The sequence below is a fragment of the Chiloscyllium punctatum genome, unplaced genomic scaffold (assembly GCF_047496795.1).
Source record: "Chiloscyllium punctatum isolate Juve2018m unplaced genomic scaffold, sChiPun1.3 scaffold_635, whole genome shotgun sequence".
Classification (NCBI taxonomy): Eukaryota; Metazoa; Chordata; class Chondrichthyes; order Orectolobiformes; family Hemiscylliidae; genus Chiloscyllium; species Chiloscyllium punctatum.
The window spans coordinates 23733-47500 of record NW_027310369.1 but is presented as its reverse complement, the minus strand read 5'-3'; the positions used below and the strand labels follow the sequence as shown (position 1 = coordinate 47500).

General features: G+C 56.3%; 1 protein-coding gene across 1 annotated transcript in view; it reads right to left on the bottom strand.

Moving 5' to 3' along the window:
• The window catches only part of LOC140473544 (uncharacterized), a gene marked incomplete at its 3' end in the record, with an annotated part of 46273 nt that overhangs the window by 5722 nt on the left and 16783 nt on the right, over positions 1-23768 (bottom strand). The window contains exons 7-12 of the mRNA XM_072567617.1: positions 23456-23617; positions 22503-22685; positions 21991-22149; positions 20676-20831; positions 2135-2284; positions 1353-1505 (exon numbers count right to left, since the gene is read on the bottom strand). Coding sequence (XP_072423718.1) covers positions 1353-1505; positions 2135-2284; positions 20676-20831; positions 21991-22149; positions 22503-22685; positions 23456-23617 — 963 coding nt within the window. The remainder of the gene's footprint in view (positions 1-1352; positions 1506-2134; positions 2285-20675; positions 20832-21990; positions 22150-22502; positions 22686-23455; positions 23618-23768) is intronic.

The window sequence follows — 23768 nt, the reverse complement described above, 5'->3', positions numbered from 1 at the left end:
AGTGCTGAGGGAAGGGGCACTGTCGGAGGGTCAGTGCTGAGGGAGGGGACATTGTCGGAGGGTCAGTGCTGAGGGAGGGGACACTGTCGGAGGGTCAGTCCAGGAAAAGGGCATTTATATCTTTCTGAAGGGTGTGGTGCTGGAAAAGCACAAAGGATCAAGCAGCATCAAGAACAGATGTGGCAGAGGTGGAGAGAGGAATTGGAAATAAGGGATGGTGTTTTTACAGAAGGCAAGGTGGGATGAGGTGTAGTCCAGGAAGCTGTTGGAGCCGATGGGTTTGCAGCAGATATCTGTGGTTAGACGGTAGGATTAATATCTTTCTGTCTATCTCTATTTCTCCCTCTCGGTCTCTCTCACCAATTCCATCTTGCTGGAATGATCAATGAAGAATACCTTTTACACTGTGTTCCTGGATTCCTCTACTCCACGACAAGTGAAAATAATATAGAAATCTAAACCTAAGTCTTATCTGTCTAACTTCTCGAGTTGTTTGGACTCCCTCATCCCCTGCTACTCTCTGGTTTGAACACACCATCTGTCCAATCATATTTCCCACCAGCCACTCTCCCAATCCTTCCATGTCCCTTTCTATGTCCCTCTCTCATTCCTCCTTCATGTCACCCAGAGTCTCTCTGCCTCATTCCTCCCCTCACTCCATCTCATTCTTCCCTCGCCTCTCCCTTTCTTTCTATCTCAATCTCTTTCCTCCCTCACCTTTCCATCTCTCTCTTTATTTGTCTCTCCCATTCTCCCGGTCCCTCTCTCTCTCTCTAGCTCACACACACACACAATATCCATGTCTTTCTCTCTCTCTGTCTCTGTATCCCATTCTCCTGGTCCCCTTTGCTCTCTCTCTCCCACCTTCCCAGTGCCCCCTCCTCTCTCTGTCTCTCTCTCTCTCTCCCACCTTCCCAGTGCCCCCTCCTCTCTCTCTCTCTCTCTCCCACCTTCCCAGTGCCCCCTCCTCTCTCTGTCTCTCTCTCTCCCACCTTCCCAGTGCCCCCTCCTCTCTCTGTCTCTCTCTCTCACCTTCCCAGTGCCCCCTCCTCTCTCTCTCTCTCTGTCTCTCTCTCTCTCCCACCTTCCCAGTGCCCCCTCCTCTCTCTCTCTCTCTCTCCCACCTTCCCAGTGCCCCCTCCTCTCTCTGTCTCTCTCTCTCCCACCTTCCCAGTGCCCCCTCCTCTCTCTGTCTCTCTCTCTCACCTTCCCAGTGCCCCCTCCTCTCTCTCTCTCTCTGTCTCTCTCTCTCTCCCACCTTCCCAGTGCCCCCTCCTCTCTCTGACTCTCTCTCTCTCTGTGTTGCTCTCCACAACATCTCCCTCACAGTGTCACCCACCCCCACAACGTACCATCATCCATGAAGCTGGGGATACAGATATTTCCACATTTGCTCTCACAGCAGCTCTGCCAGGCATCACAGTCTTCATCTCCGCTGCAACGATCTCCGAGTTTCAGGTCACACATGGGCTCCAGGCGGTGGGGAGCAGGACAGATATCATCACCTGGACAACACAGAGACAGTATGGATACGGTTGTACGGAAACACACAACTCCCTCGGATCGGCTCGAGTGAGACACGAGAGCTGAACGAGGAACTCCCACTGCTCTTCCATCACGGATAGACCAGCTCCACAGCCCCGGGATTCAGGAAGCCTCATGTATTTAGGCAATTCCAGGTGAATCTCCAAATACCACCCTCCCACATCCCCGTAAACCGCGGACAAACACACACACACACAGACACACAAACTCACACACAGACACACACACACAGACACAGACATATACACACACACAAACACACTCTCACACACACACACAGACACATACACACACACTCTCACACACACACACACAGACACATACACACACACAGACATACACATCCACACACTCACACACACAGACACATACACACAGACACACACACACACTGTCCCACACAGACACACACACACACATCCACACACTGACCCACACACTATTACACACACACACGCCCACACACTGACCCTCACAGACACACAAACACACACCCAGACAGACACACCCAGCTCCCTGCCCACACTGCCATGTACTGTCATCACCACACCATCGTCTCTGATCAAACAGAGACACACTGATCACTTACGGCTCATGAGGAAACGAGGTACACATCTCTTTCCACAGGTGGCATTGCAGCATGACGACCAGGCATGGCAGTCAGTGTCATTCTGACACACGTCTCCCAACTTCATCTCACAGAATGGGTCCAAGCGGGTGGAGGCAGGGCACTGGGTCGCTGCAAGGAACATCAGGACATATGGAGAGGGTCACACTCCCACAGGGCAGGGACAGCATGGGGTATAGATACAGAGTAAAGGTCTCTCTCCCCCATCCCCCCGATCAAACACTCCCACAGGACAGGGACAGCATGGGGTTAGATACAGAGGAAAGGGAGCTCGACACCATCCGGCCGATCGAACACTCCCACAGGACAAGGACAGCATGGGGTTAGATACAGAGGAAAGGTCTCTCTACACCATCCCCCCGATCAAACACTCCCAGGGACAGGGACAGCATGGAGTTAGAGACAGAGTAAAGGACTCTCCACACCATCCCCCCGATCAAACACTCCCAGGGACAGGGACAGCATGGGGTTAGATACAGAGGAAAGGTCTCTCTACACCATCCCCCCGATCAAACACTCCCAGGGACAGGGACAGCATGGAGTTAGAGACAGAGTAAAGGACTCTCCACACCATCCCCCCGATCAAACACTCCCAGGGACAGGGACAGCATGGGGTTAGATACAGAGTAAAGGTCTCTCTGCACCATTCCCCGATCGAACACTCCCAGGGACAGGGACAGCATGGGGTTCGATCCAGAGTAAAGGTCTCTCTACACCATCCCCCCGATCAAACACTCCCAGGGACAGGGACAGCATGGGGTTAGATACAGAGTAAAGGTCTCTCTACACCATCCCCCCGATCAAACACTTCCACAGGACAGGGACAGCATGGGGTTAGATACAGAGTAAAGGTCTCTCTACACCAACCCCCGATCAAACACTCCCAGGGACAGGGACAGCATGGGGTTAGATACAGAGTAAAGGTCTCTCTACACCATCCCCCCGATCAAACACTCCCAGGGTCAGGGACAGCATGGGGTTAGATACAGTGTAAAGGTCTCTCTACACCAAACCCCCGATCAAACACTCCCAGGGACAGGGACAGCATGGGGTTAGATACAGAGGAAAGGTCTCTCTACACCATCCCCCCGATCAAACACTCCCAGGGACAGGGACAGCATGGGGTTAGATACAGAGTAAAGGTCTCTCTACACCATCGCCCCGATCAAACACTCCCAGGGACAGGGACAGCATGGGGTTAGATACAGAGGAAAGGTCTCTCTACACCATCCCCCCGATCAAACACTCCCAGGGTCAGGGACAGCATGGGGTTAGATACAGAGTAAATGTCTCTCTACACCATCCCCCCGATCAAACACTCCCAGGGACAGGGACAGCATGGGGTTAGATACAGAGTAAAGGTCTCTCTACACCATCCCCCCGATCAAACACTCCCAGGGACAGGGACAGCATGGAGTTAGAGACAGAGTAAAGGACTCTCCACACCATCCCCCCGATCAAACACTCCCAGGGACAGGGACAGCATGGGGTTAGATACAGAGGAAAGGTCTCTCTACACCATCCCCCCGATCAAACACTCCCAGGGACAGGGACAGCATGGAGTTAGAGACAGAGTAAAGGACTCTCCACACCATCCCCCCGATCAAACACTCCCAGGGACAGGGACAGCATGGGGTTAGATACAGAGTAAAGGTCTCTCTGCACCATTCCCCGATCGAACACTCCCAGGGACAGGGACAGCATGGGGTTCGATCCAGAGTAAAGGTCTCTCTACACCATCCCCCCGATCAAACACTTCCACAGGACAGGGACAGCATGGGGTTAGATACAGAGTAAAGGTCTCTCTACACCAACCCCCGATCAAACACTCCCAGGGACAGGGACAGCATGGGGTTAGATACAGAGTAAAGGTCTCTCTACACCATCCCCCCGATCAAACACTCCCAGGGACAGGGACAGCATGGGGTTAGATACAGTGTAAAGGTCTCTCTACACCATCCCCCTGATCAAACACTCCCAGGGTCAGGGACAGCATGGGGTTAGATACAGTGTAAAGGTCTCTCTACACCATCCCCCCGATCAAACACTCCCAGGGACAGGGACAGCATGGGGTTAGATACAGAGGAAAGGTCTCTCTACACCATCCCCCCGATCAAACACTCCCAGGGACAGGGACAGCATGGGGTTAGATACAGAGGAAAGGTCTCTCTACACCATCCCCCCGATCAAACACTCCCAGGGACAGGGACAGCATGGGGTTAGATACAGAGTAAAGGTCTCTCTACACCATCCCCCTGATCAAACACTCCCACAGGTAAGGGACAGCATGGGGTTAGATACAGAGTAAAGGTCTCTCTACACCAACCCCCCGATCAAACACTCCCAGGGACAGGGACAGCATGGGGTTAGATACAGAGTAAAGGTCTCTCTACACCATCCCCCCGATCAAACACTCCCAGGGACAGGGACAGCATGGGATTAGATACAGAGTAAAGGTCTCTCTACACCATCCCCCTGATCAAACACTCCCCGGGACAGGGACAGCATGGGATTAGATACAGAGTAAAGGTCTCTCTACACCATCCCCCCGATCAAACACTCCCAGGGACAGGGACACCATGGGGTTAGATACAGAGTAAAGGTCTCTCTACACCATCCCCCCGATCAAACACTCCCACAGGTAAGGGACAGCATGGGGTATAGAAACAGAGTAAATGTCTCTCTACACCATCCCCCCGATCAAACACTCCCAGGGACAGGGACAGCATGGGGTTAGATACAGAGTAAAGGTCTCTCTACACCATCGCCCCGATCAAACACTCCCAGGGACAGGGACAGCATGGGGTTAGATACAGAGGAAAGGTCTCTCTACACCATCCCCCCGATCAAACACTCCCAGGGTCAGGGACAGCATGGGGTTAGATACAGAGTAAATGTCTCTCTACACCATCCCCCCGATCAAACACTCCCAGGGACAGGGACAGCATGGGGTTAGATACAGAGTAAAGGTCTCTCTACACCATCCCCCCGATCAAACACTCCCAGGGACAGTGACAGCATGGGGTTAGATACAGACTAAAGGTCTCTCTACACCATCCCCCCGATCAAACACTCCCAGGGACAGGGACACCATGGGGTTAGATACAGAGTAAAGGTCTCTCTACACCATCCCCCTGATCAAACACTCCCAGGGACAGGGACAGCATGGGGTTAGATACAGAGGAAAGGTCTCTCTGCACCATCCCCCCGATCAAACACTCCCAGGGACAGGGACAGCATGGGGTTAGATACAGAGTAAAGGTCTCTCTACACCATCCCCCCGATCAAACACTCCCAGGGACAGTGACAGCATGGGGTTAGATACAGACTAAAGGTCTCTCTACACCATCCCCCCGATCAAAAACTCCCAGGGACAGGGACACCATGGCGTTAGATACAGAGTAAAGGTCTCTCTACACCATCCCCCCGATCAAACACTCCCAGGGACAGGGACAGCATGGGGTTAGATACAGAGTAAAGGTCTCTCTACACCATCCCCCGATCAAACACTCCCAGGGACAGGGACAGCATGGGGTTAGATACAGAGTAAAGGTCTCTCTACACCATCCCCCCGATCAAACACTCCCAGGGACAGGGACAGCATGGGGTTAGATACAGAGTAAAGGTCTCTCTACACCATCCCCCCGATCAAACACTCCCAGGGACAGGGACAGCATGGGGTTAGATACAGAGTAAAGGTCTCTCTACACCATCCCCCGATCAAACACTCCCAGGGACAGGGACAGCACGGGGTTAGATACAGAGGAAAGGTCTCTCTACACCATCCCCCCGATCAAACACTCCCAGAGACAGGGACACCATGGGGTTAGATACAGAGTAAAGGTCTCTCTACACCATCCCCCCGATCAAACACTCCCAGGGACAGGGACAGCATGGGGTTAGATACAGAGTAAAGGTCTCTCTACACCATCCCCCCGATCAAACACTCCCAGGGACAGGGACAGCATGGGGTTAGATGCAGAGTAAAACTCCCTCCACATCATCCCCCCGATCAAACACTCCCAGGCACAGGGACAGCATGGGGTATAGATAAAGAGTAAAGGTCTCTCTACACCATCCCCCCGATCAAACACTCCCAGGGACAGGGACAGGATGGGGTTAGATACAGAGTAAAGGTCTCTCTGCACCATCCCCCCCGATCAAACACTCCCAGGGACAGGGACAGCATTGGGTTAGATACAGAGGAAAGGTCTCTCTACACCATCCCCCCGATCAAACACTCCCAGGGACAGGGATAGCATGGGGTTAGATACAGAGGAAAGGTCTCTCTACACCATCCGCACGATCAAACACTCCCAGGGACAGGGACAGGGACAGCATGGGGTAAGATACTGAGTCAAGATACCGTATCAAGCCCCTCTACACAGTTCCACTATTAAACATTCCCAGGACAGGACAGCATGGGTTTAGGTACAGTGTGCAGCTCCCTCCACACTGTCCCACCATCCACCATTCCCAGGGACAGGGACACCATGGGGTTAGATACAGGGTGCAGCTCCCTCCACACTCTCCCACCATCCACCATTCCCAGGGACAGGGACACCATGGTGTTAGATACAGGGTGCAGCTCCCTCCACACTGTCCCACCATCCACCATTCCCAGGGACAGGGACACCATGGCGTTAGATACAGGGTGCAGCTCCCTCCACACTCTCCCACCATCCACCATTCCCAGGGACAGGGACACCATGGCGTTAGATACAGGGTGCAGCTCCCTCCACACTGTCCCACCATCCACCATTCCCAGGGACAGGGACACCATGGCGTTAGATACAGGGTGCAGCTCCCTCCACACTGTCCCACCATCCACCATTCCCAGGGATAGGGACACCATGGGGTTAGATACAGGGTGCAGCTCCCTCCACACTCTCCCACCATCCACCATTCCCAGGGACAGGGACACCATGGGGTTAGATACAGGGTGCAGCTCCCTCCACACTCTCCCACCATCCACCATTCCCAGGGACAGGGACACCATGGGGTTAGATACAGGGTGCAGCTCCCTCCACACTGTCCCACCATCCACCATTCCCAGGGACAGGGACACCATGGGGTTAGATACAGGGTACAGCTCCCTCCACACTGTCCCACCATCCACCATTCCTAGGGACAGGGACACCATGGCGTTAGATACAGGGTGCAGCTCCCTCCACACTCTCCCACCATCGACCATTCCCAGGGACAGGGACACCATGGCGTTAGATACAGGGTGCAGCTCCCTCCACACTCTCCCACCATCCACCATTCCCAGGGACAGGGACACCATGGGGTTAGATACAGGGTGCAGCTCCCTCCACACTGTCCCACCATCCACCATTCCCAGGGACAGGGACACCATGGGGTTAGATACAGGGTGCAGCTCCCTCCACACTCTCCCACCATCCACCATTCCCAGGGACAGGGACACCATGGCGTAAGATACAGGGTGCAGCTCCCTCCACACTCTCCCACCATCCACCATTCCCAGGGACAGGGACACCATGGGGTTAGATACAGGGTGCAGCTCCCTCCACACTGTCCCACCATCCACCATTCCCAGGGACAGGGACACCATGGCGTTAGATACAGGGTGCAGCTCCCTCCACACTGTCCCACCATCCACCATTCCCAGGGACAGGGACACCATGGCGTTAGATACAGGGTGCAGCTCCCTCCACACTCTCCCACCATCCACCATTCCCAGGGACAGGGACACCATGGCGTTAGATACAGGGTGCAGCTCCCTCCACACTGTCCCACCATCCACCATTCCCAGGGACAGGGACACCATGGTGTTAGATACAGGGTGCAGCTCCCTCCACACTGTCCCACCATCCACCATTCCCAGGGATAGGGACACCATGGGGTTAGATACAGGGTGCAGCTCCCTCCACACTGTCCCACCATCCACCATTCCCAGGGACAGGGACACCATGGGGTTAGATACAGGGTGCAGCTCCCTCCACACTCTCCCACCATCCACCATTCCCAGGGACAGGGACACCATGGCGTTAGATACAGGGTGCAGCTCCCTCCACACTCTCCCACCATCGACCATTCCCAGGGACAGGGACACCATGGCGTTAGATACAGGGTGCAGCTCCCTCCACACTCTCCCACCGTCCACCATTCCCAGGGACAGGGACACCATGGGGTTAGATACAGGGTGCAGCTCCCTCCACACTGTCCCACCATCCACCATTCCCAGGGACAGGGACACCATGGGGTTAGATACAGGGTGCAGCTCCCTCCACACTCTTCCACCGTCCACCATTTCCAGGGACAGGGACACCATGGCGTTAGATACAGGGTGCAGCTCCCTCCACACTCTCCCACCATCCACCATTCCCAGGGACAGGGACACCATGGCGTTAGATACAGGGTGCAGCTCCCTCCACACTGTCCCACCGTCCACCATTCCCAGGGACAGGGACACCATGGGGTTAGATACAGGGTGCAGCTCCCTCCACACTCTCCCACCATCGACCATTCCCAGGGACAGGGACACCATGGCGTTAGATACAGGGTGCAGCTCCCTCCACACTCTCCCACCATCCACCATTCCCAGGGACAGGGACACCATTGGGTTAGATACAGGGTGCAGCTCCCTCCACACTGTCCCACCATCCACCATTCCCAGGGACAGGGACACCATGGCGTTAGATACAGGGTGGAGCTCCCTCCACACTGTCCCACCATCCACCATTCCCAGGGACAGGGACACCATGGGGTTAGATACAGGGTGCAGCTCCCTCCACACTGTCCCACCATCCACCATTCCCAGGGACAGGGACACCATGGGGTTAGATACAGGGTGCAGCTCCCTCCACACTCTCCCACCATCCACCATTCCCAGAGACAGGGACACCATGGTGTTAGATACAGGGTGGAGCTCCCTCCACACTGTCCCACCATCCACCATTCCCAGGGACAGGGACACCATGGCGTTAGATACAGGGTGCAGCTCCCTCCACACTGTCCCACCATCCACCATTCCCAGGGACAGGGACACCATGGCGTTAGATACAGGGTGCAGCTCCCTCCACACTGTCCCACCATCCACCATTCCCAGGGACAGGGACACCATGGGGTTAGATACAGGGTGCAGCTCCCTCCACACTCTCCCACCATCCACCATTCCCAGGGACAGGGACACCATGGCGTAAGATACAGGGTGCAGCTCCCTCCACACTCTCCCACCATCCACCATTCCCAGGGACAGGGACACCATGGGGTTAGATACAGGGTGCAGCTCCCTCCACACTGTCCCACCATCCACCATTCCCAGGGACAGGGACACCATGGCGTTAGATACAGGGTGCAGCTCCCTCCACACTGTCCCACCATCCACCATTCCCAGGGACAGGGACACCATGGCGTTAGATACAGGGTGCAGCTCCCTCCACACTCTCCCACCATCCACCATTCCCAGGGACAGGGACACCATGGCGTTAGATACAGGGTGCAGCTCCCTCCACACTGTCCCACCATCCACCATTCCCAGGGACAGGGACACCATGGGGTTAGATACAGGGTGCAGCTCCCTCCACACTCTTCCACCGTCCACCATTTCCAGGGACAGGGACACCATGGCGTTAGATACAGGGTGCAGCTCCCTCCACACTCTCCCACCATCCACCATTCCCAGGGACAGGGACACCATGGCGTTAGATACAGGGTGCAGCTCCCTCCACACTGTCCCACCGTCCACCATTCCCAGGGACAGGGACACCATGGGGTTAGATACAGGGTGCAGCTCCCTCCACACTGTCCCACCATCCACCATTCCCAGGGACAGGGACACCATGGGGTTAGATACAGGGTGCAGCTCCCTCCACACTCTCCCACCATCCACCATTCCCAGAGACAGGGACACCATGGTGTTAGATACAGGGTGGAGCTCCCTCCACACTGTCCCACCATCCACCATTCCCAGGGACAGGGACACCATGGCGTTAGATACAGGGTGCAGCTCCCTCCACACTGTCCCACCATCCACCATTCCCAGGGACAGGGACACCATGGCGTTAGATACAGGGTGCAGCTCCCTCCACACTGTCCCACCATCCACCATTCCCAGGGACAGGGACACCATGGGGTTAGATACAGGGTGCAGCTCCCTCCACACTCTCCCACCATCCACCATTCCCAGGGACAGGGACACCATGGCGTTAGATACAGGGTGCAGCTCCCTCCACACTGTCCCACCATCCACCATTCCCATGGACAGGGACACCATGGCGTTAGATACAGGGTGCAGCTCCCTCCACACTGTCCCACCATCCACCATTCCCATGGACAGGGACACCATGGCGTTAGATACAGGGTGCAGCTCCCTCCACACTGTCCCACCATCCACCATTCCCAGGGACAGGGACACCATGGCGTTAGATACAGGGTGCAGCTCCCTCCACACTGTCCCACCATCCACCATTCCCATGGACAGGGACACCATGGCGTTAGATACAGGGTGCAGCTCCCTCCACACTGTCCCACCATCCACCATTCCCAGGGACAGGGACACCATGGGGTTAGATACAGGGTGCAGCTCCCTCCACACTGTCCCACCATCCACCATTCCCAGGGACAGGGACACCATGGGGTTAGATACAGGGTGCAGCTCCCTCCACACTGTCCCACCATCCACCATTCCCAGGGACAGGGACACCATGGCGTTAGATACAGGGTGCAGCTCCCTCCACACTGTCCCACCATCCACCATTCCCAGGGACAGGGACACCATGGCGTTAGATACAGGGTGCAGCTCCCTCCACACTCTCCCACCATCCACCATTCCCAGGGACAGGGACACCATGGCGTTAGATACAGGGTGCAGCTCCCTCCACACTGTCCCACCATCCACCATTCCCAGGGACAGGGACACCATGGGGTTAGATACAGGGTGCAGCTCCCTCCACACTGTCCCACCATCCACCATTCCCAGGGACAGGGACAGCATTGGGTTAGATACAGAGGAAAGGTCTCTCTACACCATCCCCCCGATCAAACACTCCCAGGGACAGGGATAGCATGGGGTTAGATACAGAGGAAAGGTCTCTCTACACCATCCGCACGATCAAACACTCCCAGGGACAGGGACAGGGACAGCATGGGGTAAGATACTGAGTCAAGATACCGTATCAAGCCCCTCTACACAGTTCCACTATTAAACATTCCCAGGACAGGACAGCATGGGTTTAGGTACAGTGTGCAGCTCCCTCCACACTGTCCCACCATCCACCATTCCCAGGGACAGGGACACCATGGGGTTAGATACAGGGTGCAGCTCCCTCCACACTCTCCCACCATCCACCATTCCCAGGGACAGGGACACCATGGTGTTAGATACAGGGTGCAGCTCCCTCCACACTGTCCCACCATCCACCATTCCCAGGGACAGGGACACCATGGCGTTAGATACAGGGTGCAGCTCCCTCCACACTCTCCCACCATCCACCATTCCCAGGGACAGGGACACCATGGCGTTAGATACAGGGTGCAGCTCCCTCCACACTGTCCCACCATCCACCATTCCCAGGGACAGGGACACCATGGCGTTAGATACAGGGTGCAGCTCCCTCCACACTGTCCCACCATCCACCATTCCCAGGGATAGGGACACCATGGGGTTAGATACAGGGTGCAGCTCCCTCCACACTCTCCCACCATCCACCATTCCCAGGGACAGGGACACCATGGGGTTAGATACAGGGTGCAGCTCCCTCCACACTCTCCCACCATCCACCATTCCCAGGGACAGGGACACCATGGGGTTAGATACAGGGTGCAGCTCCCTCCACACTGTCCCACCATCCACCATTCCCAGGGACAGGGACACCATGGGGTTAGATACAGGGTACAGCTCCCTCCACACTGTCCCACCATCCACCATTCCTAGGGACAGGGACACCATGGCGTTAGATACAGGGTGCAGCTCCCTCCACACTCTCCCACCATCGACCATTCCCAGGGACAGGGACACCATGGCGTTAGATACAGGGTGCAGCTCCCTCCACACTCTCCCACCATCCACCATTCCCAGGGACAGGGACACCATGGGGTTAGATACAGGGTGCAGCTCCCTCCACACTGTCCCACCATCCACCATTCCCAGGGACAGGGACACCATGGGGTTAGATACAGGGTGCAGCTCCCTCCACACTCTCCCACCATCCACCATTCCCAGGGACAGGGACACCATGGCGTAAGATACAGGGTGCAGCTCCCTCCACACTCTCCCACCATCCACCATTCCCAGGGACAGGGACACCATGGGGTTAGATACAGGGTGCAGCTCCCTCCACACTGTCCCACCATCCACCATTCCCAGGGACAGGGACACCATGGCGTTAGATACAGGGTGCAGCTCCCTCCACACTGTCCCACCATCCACCATTCCCAGGGACAGGGACACCATGGCGTTAGATACAGGGTGCAGCTCCCTCCACACTCTCCCACCATCCACCATTCCCAGGGACAGGGACACCATGGCGTTAGATACAGGGTGCAGCTCCCTCCACACTGTCCCACCATCCACCATTCCCAGGGACAGGGACACCATGGTGTTAGATACAGGGTGCAGCTCCCTCCACACTGTCCCACCATCCACCATTCCCAGGGATAGGGACACCATGGGGTTAGATACAGGGTGCAGCTCCCTCCACACTGTCCCACCATCCACCATTCCCAGGGACAGGGACACCATGGGGTTAGATACAGGGTGCAGCTCCCTCCACACTCTCCCACCATCCACCATTCCCAGGGACAGGGACACCATGGCGTTAGATACAGGGTGCAGCTCCCTCCACACTCTCCCACCATCGACCATTCCCAGGGACAGGGACACCATGGCGTTAGATACAGGGTGCAGCTCCCTCCACACTCTCCCACCGTCCACCATTCCCAGGGACAGGGACACCATGGGGTTAGATACAGGGTGCAGCTCCCTCCACACTGTCCCACCATCCACCATTCCCAGGGACAGGGACACCATGGGGTTAGATACAGGGTGCAGCTCCCTCCACACTCTTCCACCGTCCACCATTTCCAGGGACAGGGACACCATGGCGTTAGATACAGGGTGCAGCTCCCTCCACACTCTCCCACCATCCACCATTCCCAGGGACAGGGACACCATGGCGTTAGATACAGGGTGCAGCTCCCTCCACACTGTCCCACCGTCCACCATTCCCAGGGACAGGGACACCATGGGGTTAGATACAGGGTGCAGCTCCCTCCACACTCTCCCACCATCGACCATTCCCAGGGACAGGGACACCATGGGGTTAGATACAGGGTGCAGCTCCCTCCACACTCTCCCACCATCCACCATTCCCAGGGACAGGGACACCATGGCGTTAGATACAGGGTGCAGCTCCCTCCACACTCTCCCACCATCCACCATTCCCAGGGACAGGGACACCATTGGGTTAGATACAGGGTGCAGCTCCCTCCACACTGTCCCACCATCCACCATTCCCAGGGACAGGGACACCATGGCGTTAGATACAGGGTGGAGCTCCCTCCACACTGTCCCACCATCCACCATTCCCAGGGACAGGGACACCATGGGGTTAGATACAGGGTGCAGCTCCCTCCACACTGTCCCACCATCCACCATTCCCAGGGACAGGGACACCATGGGGTTAGATACAGGGTGCAGCTCCCTCCACACTCTCCCACCATCCACCATTCCCAGAGACAGGGACACCATGGTGTTAGATACAGGGTGGAGCTCCCTCCACACTGTCCCACCATCCACCATTCCCAGGGACAGGGACACCATGGCGTTAGATACAGGGTGCAGCTCCCTCCACACTGTCCCACCATCCACCATTCCCAGGGACAGGGACACCATGGCGTTAGATACAGGGTGCAGCTCCCTCCACACTGTCCCACCATCCACCATTCCCAGGGACAGGGACACCATGGGGTTAGATACAGGGTGCAGCTCCCTCCACACTCTCCCACCATCCACCATTCCCAGGGACAGGGACACCATGGCGTTAGATACAGGGTGCAGCTCCCTCCACACTGTCCCACCATCCACCATTCCCATGGACAGGGACACCATGGCGTTAGATACAGGGTGCAGCTCCCTCCACACTGTCCCACCATCCACCATTCCCATGGACAGGGACACCATGGCGTTAGATACAGGGTGCAGCTCCCTCCACACTGTCCCACCATCCACCATTCCCAGGGACAGGGACACCATGGCGTTAGATACAGGGTGCAGCTCCCTCCACACTGTCCCACCATCCACCATTCCCATGGACAGGGACACCATGGCGTTAGATACAGGGTGCAGCTCCCTCCACACTGTCCCACCATCCACCATTCCCAGGGACAGGGACACCATGGGGTTAGATACAGGGTGCAGCTCCCTCCACACTGTCCCACCATCCACCATTCCCAGGGACAGGGACACCATGGGGTTAGATACAGGGTGCAGCTCCCTCCACACTGTCCCACCATCCACCATTCCCAGGGACAGGGACACCATGGGGTTAGATACAGGGTGCAGCTCCCTCCACACTGTCCCACCATCGACCATTCCCAGGGACAGGGACACCATGGCGTTAGATACAGGGTGCAGCTCCCTCCACACTGTCCCACCATCCACCATTCCCAGGGACAGGGACACCATGGGGTTAGATACAGGGTGCAGCTCCCTCCACACTGTCCCACCATCCACCATTCCCAGGGACAGGGACACCATGGCGTTAGATACAGGGTGCAGCTCCCTCCACACTGTCCCACCATCCACCATTCCCAGGGACAGGGACACCATGGGGTTAGATACAGGGTGTAGCTCCCTCCACACTCTCCCACCATCCACCATTCCCAGGGACAGGGACACCATGGTGTTAGATACAGGGTGCAGCTCCCTCCACACTCTCCCACCATCCACCATTCCCAGGGACAGGGACACCATGGGGTTAGATACAGGGTGCAGCTCCCTCCACACTCTCCCACCATCCACCATTCCCAGGGACAGGGACACCATGGGGTTAGATACAGGGTGCAGCTCCCTCCACACTCTCCCACCATCCACCATTCCCAGGGACAGGGACACCATGACGTTAGATACAGGGTGCAGCTCCCTCCACACTGTCCCACCATCCACCATTCCCAGGGACAGGGACACCATGGCGTTAGATACAGGGTGCAGCTCCCTCCACACTCTCCCACCATCCACCATTCCCAGGGATACGGACACCATGGTGTTAGATACAGGGTGCAGCTCCCTCCACACTCTCCCACCAGCCACCATTCCCAGGGACAGGGACACCATGGGGTTAGATACAGGGTGCAGCTCCCTCCACACTGTCCCACCATCCACCATTCCCAGGGACAGCGACACCATGACGTTAGATACAGGGTGCAGCTCCCTCCACACTGTCCCACCATCCACCATTCCCAGGGACAGGGACACCAGGACGTTAGATACAGGGTGCAGCTCCCTCCACACTGTCCCACCATCCACCATTCCCAGGGACAGGGACACCATGGCGTTAGATACAGGGTGCAGCTCCCTCCACACTGTCCCACCATCCACCATTCCCAGGGACAGGGACACCATGGGGTTAGATACAGGGTGCAGCTCCCTCCACACTCTCCCACCATCCACCATTCCCAGGGACAGGGACACCATGGGGTTAGATACAGGGTGCAGCTCCCTCCACACTCTCCCACCATCCACCATTCCCAGGGACAGGGACACCATGGGGTTAGATACAGGGTGCAGCTCCCTCCACACTCTCCCACCATCCACCATTCCCAGGGACAGGGACACCATGGGGTTAGATACAGGGTGCAGCTCCCTCCACACTGTCCCACCATCCACCATTCCCAGGGACAGGGACACCATGGGGTTAGATACAGGGTGCAGCTCCCTCCACACTGTCCCACCATCCACCATTCCCAGGGATACGGACACCATGGGGTTAGATACAGGGTGCAGCTCCCTCCACACTGTCCCACCATCCACCATTCCCAGGGACAGGGACACCATGGCGTTAGATACAGGGTGCAGCTCCCTCCACACTGTCCCACCATCCTCCATTCCCAGGGACAGGGACACCATGGTGTTAGATACAGGGTGCAGCTCCCTCCACACTCTCCCACCATCCACCATTCCCAGGGACAGGGACACCATGGTGTTAGATACAGGGTGCAGCTCCCTCCACACTCTCCCACCATCGACCATTCCCAGGGACAGGGACACCATGGGGTTAGATACAGGGTGCAGCTCCCTCCACACTCTCCCACCATTCCCAGGGAAAGGGTCACCATGGCGTTAGATACAGGGTGCAGCTCCCTCCACACTGTCCCACCATCCACCATTCCCAGGGACAGGGACACCATGGGGTTAGATACAGGGTGCAGCTCCCTCCACACTGTCCCACCATCCACCATTCCCAGGGACAGGGACACCATGGTGTTAGATACAGGGTGCAGCTCCCTCCACACTCTCCCACCATTCCCAGGGAAAGGGTCACCATGGCGTTAGATACAGGGTGCAGCTCCCTCCACACTGTCCCACCATCCACCATTCCCAGGGACAGGGACACCATGGCGTTAGATACAGGGTGCAGCTCCCTCCACACTCTCCCACCATCCACCATTCCCAGGGATACGGACACCATGGTGTTAGATACAGGGTGTAGCTCCCTCCACACTGTCCCACCATCCACCATTCCCAGGGACAGGGACACCATGGGGTTAGATACAGGGTGCAGCTCCCTCCACACTCTCCCACCATCCACCATTCCCAGGGACAGGGACACCATGGGGTTAGATACAGGGTGCAGCTCCCTCCACACTGTCCCACCATCCACCATTCCCAGGGACAGGGACACCATGGCGTTAGATACAGGGTGCAGCTCCCTCCACACTGTCCCACCATCCACCATTCCCAGGGACAGGGACACCATGGGGTTAGATACAGGGTGCAGCTCCCTCCACACTCTCCCACCATCCACCATTCCCAGGGACAGGGACACCATGGGGTTAGATACAGGGTGCAGCTCCCTCCACACTCTCCCACCATCCACCATTCCCAGGGACAGGGACACCATGGCGTTAGATACAGGGTGCAGCTCCCTCCACACTGTCCCACCATCCACCATTCCCAGGGACAGGGACACCATGGGGTTAGATACAGGGTGCAGCTCCCTCCACACTCTCCCACCATTCCCAGGGAAAGGGTCACCATGGTGTTAGATACAGGGTGCAGCTCCCTCCACACTGTCCCACCATCCACCATTCCCAGGGACAGGGACACCATGGCGTTAGATACAGGGTGCAGCTCCCTCCACACTCTCCCACCATCCACCATTCCCAGGGATACGGACACCATGGGGTTAGATATAGGGTGCAGCTCCCTCCACACTGTCCCACCATCGACCATTCCCAGGGACAGGGACACCATGGGGTTAGATACAGGGTGCAGCTCCCTCCACACTGTCCCACCATCCACCATTCCCAGGGACAGGGACACCATGACGTTAGATACAGGGTGCAGCTCCCTCCACACTCTCCCACTATCCACCATTCCCAGGGACAGGGACACCATGGGGTTAGATACAGGGTGCAGCTCCCTCCACACTGTCCCACCATCCACCATTCCCAGGGACAGGGACACCATGGCGTTAGATACAGGGTGCAGCCCCCTCCACACTGTCCCACCATCCACCATTCCCAGGGATACGGACACCATGGTGTTAGATACAGGGTGCAGCTCCCTCCACACTGTCTCACCATCCACCATTCCCAGGGACAGGGACACCATGGTGTTAGATACAGGGTGCAGCTCCCTCCACACTCTCCCACCATCCACCATTCCCAGGGACAGGGACACCATGGCGTTAGATACAGGGTGCAGCTCCCTCCACACTGTCCCACCATCCACCATTCCCAGGGACAGGGACACCATGGCGTTAGATACAGGGTGCAGCTCCCTCCACACTCTCCCACCATCCACCATTCCCAGGGACAGGGACACCATGGCGTTAGATACAGGGTGCAGCTCCCTCCACACTGTCCCACCATCCACCATTCCTAGGGACAGGGACACCATGGCGTTAGATACAGGGTGCAGCTCCCTCCACACTCTCCCACCATCCACCATTCCCAGGGACAGGGACACCATGGTGTTAGATACAGGGTGCAGCTCCCTCCACACTGTCCCACCATCCACCATTCCCAGGGACAGGGACACCATGGTGTTAGATACAAGGTGTAGCTCCCTCCACACTGTCCCACCATCCACCATTCCCAGGGACAGGGACACCATGGGGTTAGATACAGGGTGCAGCTCCCTCCACACTGTCCCACCATCCACCATTCCCAGGGACAGGGACACCATGACGTTAGATACAGGGTGCAGCTCCCTCCACACTCTCCCACCATCCACCATTCCCAGGGACAGGGACACCATGACGTTAGATACAGGGTGCAGCTCCCTCCACACTCTCCCACCATCCACCATTCCCAGGGACAGGGACACCATGACGTTAGATACAGGGTGCAGCTCCCTCCACACTCTCCCACCATCGACCATTCCCAGGGACAGGGACACCATGACGTTAGATACAGGGTGCAGCTCCCTCCACACTCTCCCACCATCCACCATTCCCAGGGACAGGGACACCATGGCGTTAGATACAGGGTGCAGCTCCCTCCACACTGTCCCACCATCGACCATTCCCAGGGACAGGGACACCATGGTGTTAGATACAGGGTGCAGCTCCCTCCACACTCTCCCACCATCGACCATTCCCAGGGATACGGACACCATGGTGTTAGATACAGTGTGCAGCTCCCTCCACACTCTCCCACCATCCACCATTCCCAGGGACAGGGACACCATGGGGTTAGATACAGGGTGCAGCTCCCTCCACACTCTCCCACCATCGACCATTACCAGGGAAAGGGACACCATGGGGTAAGATACAAGGTGCAGCTCCCTCCACACTGTCCCACCATCCACCATTCCCAGGGACAGGGACACCATGGGGTTAGATACAGGGTGCAGCTCCCTCCACACTCTCCCACCATCGACCATTCCCAGGGACAGGGACACCATGGGGTTAGATACAGGGTGCAGCTCCCTCCACACTGTCCCACCATCCACCATTCCCAGGGACAGGGACACCATGGGGTTAGATACAGTGTGCAGCTCCCTCCACACTCTCCCACCATCCACCATTCCCAGAGACAGGGACACCATGGTGTGAGATACAGGGTGCAGCTCCCTCCACACTGTCCCACCATCCACCATTCCCAGGGACAGGGACACCATGGCGTTAGATACAGGGTGCAGCTCCCTCCACACTGTCCCACCATCCACCATTCCCAGGGACAGGGACACCATGGTGTTAGATACAGGGTGCAGCTCCCTCCACACTGTCCCACCATCCACCATTCCCAGGGACAGGGACACCATGGGGTTAGATACAGGGTGCAGCTCCCTCCACACTGTCCCACCATCCACCATTCCCAGGGACAGGGACACCATGGCGTTAGATACAGGGTGCAGCTCCCTCTACACTGTCCCACCATCGACCATTCCCAGGGACAGGGACACCATGGGGTTAGATACAGGGTGCAGCTCCCTCCACACTCTCCCACCATCCACCATTCCCAGGGACAGGGACACCATGGTGTTAGATACAGGGTGCAGCTCCCTCCACTCTGTCCCACCATCCACCATTCCCAGGGACAGGGACACCATGGGGTTAGATACAGGGTGCAGCTCCCTCCACACTCTCCCACCATCCACCATTCCCAGGGACAGGGACACCATGGGGTTAGATACAGGGTGCAGCTCCCTCCACACTGTCCCACCATCCACCATTCCCAGGGACAGGGACACCATGGGGTTAGATACAGGGTGCAGCTCCCTCCACACTGTCCCACCATCGACCATTCCCAGGGACAGGGACACCATGGTGTTAGATACAGGGTGCAGCTCCCTCCACACTGTCCCACCATCCACCATTCCCAGGGACAGGGACACCATGGCGTTAGATACAGGGTGCAGCTCCCTCCACACTGTCCCACCATCCACCATTCCCAGGGACAGGGACACCATGGGGTTAGATACAGGGTGCAGCTCCCTCCACACTGTCCCACCATCCACCATTCCCAGGGACAGGGACACCATGGCGTTAGATACAGGGTGCAGCTCCCTCCACACTCTCCCACCATCCACCATTCCCAGGGACAGGGACAACATGGGGTTAGATACAGGGTGCAGCTCCCTCCACACTCTCCCACCATCCACCATTCCCAGGGACAGGGACACCATGACGTTAGATACAGGGTGCAGCTCCCTCCACACTGTCCCACCATCCACCATTCCCAGGGACAGGGACACCATGGTGTTAGATACAGGGTGCAGCTCCCTCCACACTCTCCCACCAACAAACCCTCCCGGCTCGATACCTGTAGCCAGTGGGATGATACACAGAGCTTAACAGGAGTGGTGCCTTACGTCTGGACAGGAACTTGAAGACACATCTATTCCCACAGGTGGTATTGCAGCAGGTTTGCCAGCCCTCACAGTCGTTGTCCTCATTGCACTGAGTGTGGAAACTCATGGAACAGACGTGGCTCAGTCTGGAAGGTGAGGGACACCTTTGTTCGCTCCCTACAGAGACAGAGGCTCCATCTTAGCTTCAGAAACTGCTGCTGCTGCTGCTTGAACTATCATTCACTGACTTCGCCCCGAGCTCAAGGGCGGGGTGATAGAGAGAGAGACAGAGAGAGAGAGACAGAGAGAGAGAGAGAGAGAGGGAGAGAAAGAAATAGAGACAGAATGAGGGGGAGAGAGCAAAAGACAAGCAGGGAGAGAGAGACAGAGAGAGAGAAAGAAATAGAGACAGTGAGAGAGACAGACAGACACAGGGATAGAGAGTCAGAGACAAAGCCGGGTGGAGGGGGGTGGTCACGAGAGAGAGAGAGAGAGAGAGAGAGAGAGAGAGAGAGAGAAAGAGAGCAAGAGAGAGATAGGAGGTTGGAGACAGAGACAGAGAGAAAGAGAAACAGGAAAAAGGGAGCAGGAGAGACAGACAGAGACAGAAAGAGAGGCGGGGGACAGAGGAAGACAGAGGCAGAGAAAAAGAGAGAAATAGACAAACATAGATATAGAGATGGAAAGAGAGAGGAAAGGAAAGAGAGACAAACAGCCAGACAGAGGAACAGACAGAGAGATAGAAACAGACTGGGAGAGACAGAAAGAGAGACAGACAGAAAGAGCAAAACACAGTGACAGGGAGAGATAGAGAGAGAGGGAGGGAGGGAGACAGAGGCAGAGAGAGGGAGAAACTGAGGGACAGAGTTGGGGAGATGCAGACAGAGAGAGACACACACACAGAGTAAGAGAGAGAGAGGAGAGAGAGAGAGAGAGAGACAGAGAAAGGGAGAGACAGAGGGACAGAGATGGAGAGAGACAGATGGAGGGAGACAAAGAGAAACTGAACGGGAAAGAAAGGGAGAGTGAGAGATGTGATGGGACGAAAGAAGCTGTGAGAGAGAAAGAAAGAAAGAGACAGACACAAACTGACAAGAGAGACAGAGTTCCAAGAACTGATCATGGCTGCCCAATATCGCAGAGACGTCCATTGACAGAGGGAAAGACAGAGAGCGAGGGAGAGAGCGAGAGACACACATTCACACATACGCAAAAATAGCAACACAAACACAGTGACTTTCTGTGTCTCCCGATCCCTGATGAACATGCTCTGGGGTGGAGGTTGTGGGTGGGGAGGGAGACGGTAGAGTGGTGCTAAGTAAACGGGGTTACTTACCCCTGCTGCGGTAGGGATGGACACAGCGTTGCCCACAGCTGGTGTTGCAGCACATCTGCCATGCGTAGCAGTCATCATCCTCCTCACACACCTCGCCGTATTTCAGGTTACACACAGCAGAGAGGCGAGCAGGAGAAGGACACATTCCAGATGTCCGATCTGTCACACAGAGAGAGTGAGGGAGGGAAGGAGGGACAGGGAAAGGGAGAGAGATAGACACGGCTCAGACACAGAGGAAGGCCTCATCAAGGACATCAGGACGTAGCAGCTTTATTGGTGCAACGAGCACTACACCCTCAACCCTCGACTGTGCCGACTACATTCCCAACACCAATCCATTCCACCACGATTGCAGAGATACAAACTGTGCATGGTGTCTCGAGGTGATAAGGAGACTAGGGAACAGTACACACCAGAGAACAGTTCAACCTAAGGAGATGTGGAGACCGGGGAACTGTGACCGGTGATCCCAGTCTGGTATGATCGAAGGATTATGGAATGTACAGAGTTACCTGAGACTGACAAACTCCTGCTCTGCCCCATGAAGGGATTGACACAGCGTCTACCGCACGGTGTCTCACAACATGACGTCCACTTGCCACAATCGTCATCATCTTCACACGAGACGCTGTGATTCATCCTGCAGACACGTTCCAGGGAGGACGGCTTAGGACATTCCTCAGATTTCCCAGAGTCTGCAAGTGGAACAGTTCCGCTTATAGGAGAGATCAGGAGAGGTGTGGGTGTGTGAGAGACAGAGACAGAGAGATTGAGAGGGTGGGGGAGAGAGGGACAGGGGGAGAATGAGAGGGAGATCAAGAACTGAGAGGAACAGGGAGGGAAATGTGACAAAGACAGAGAGAGACAGAGGAACGTGCAAGAGGCAGACTGAACAAAGGGGACACAGAGAGAGGGCGAGAGAGAGACAGGAGAGATGGCAACACAGAGAGCAAGTGACAGAGGGAGAGACGTGACCAAGAAAGAGAGGGAGTCGAATGCGACAAAGACAGAAAGAGAGACACAGACGAACATGCAAGAGACAGACAGAACGAGAGGTGAAAGAAGGACAGGGAGAGAGACAGAGAGGAGAGATAGCAACACAGATGGACTGATGGAGAGACACGATGGAGAAAGAGTGGAATGTGACAATGACAGACATAGAGAGAGAGAGAGAGACATACAGACAGAGAGAGGGATAGAGACAGAGAGAGAGGGAAAGACAGAGAGACACAGAGAGACAGACAGACAAAGAGGGAGAGAGAGAAACAGACAGACGTGCAAAAGATGGAGATGAAATGACGTCACACAGAGAGAGAGAGAGAGAGAGAGGTGTGCTGCAGGAATGCACAAAGAGAGGCAAAGGGAAATACACCACAGACACAAAGTGAGATATAAAGAAGCAAAGGTCACAGTTCTGCCTCATACAGACAGGTTAAGCAGCCATTCCTTTTGGACCAGGAACTACCTCCATAAGACTTTCTGTAGAACGACAGGACACAACGTTTCTGACACCCAGCATCACAGCACCTTTGAGATCCAGCACAATCTTGGTCCGACTCACACACCTTCCCAAAAGTGGAGTTACACACACGGGCAAGATGGTCTGGGCGAGGGCACAGCCCGTCATCTTCCATTGGGAGAAAAGACAGAGACAGAACCGCACGGGGTTAGATACAGAGTAAAGAACCCTCTGCACTGTCCCCATTAAACACTCCCAGGGACCGGGACAGCAGGGGGTTAGACACAGAGTAAAGAACCCTCTACATTGTCCCCATTAA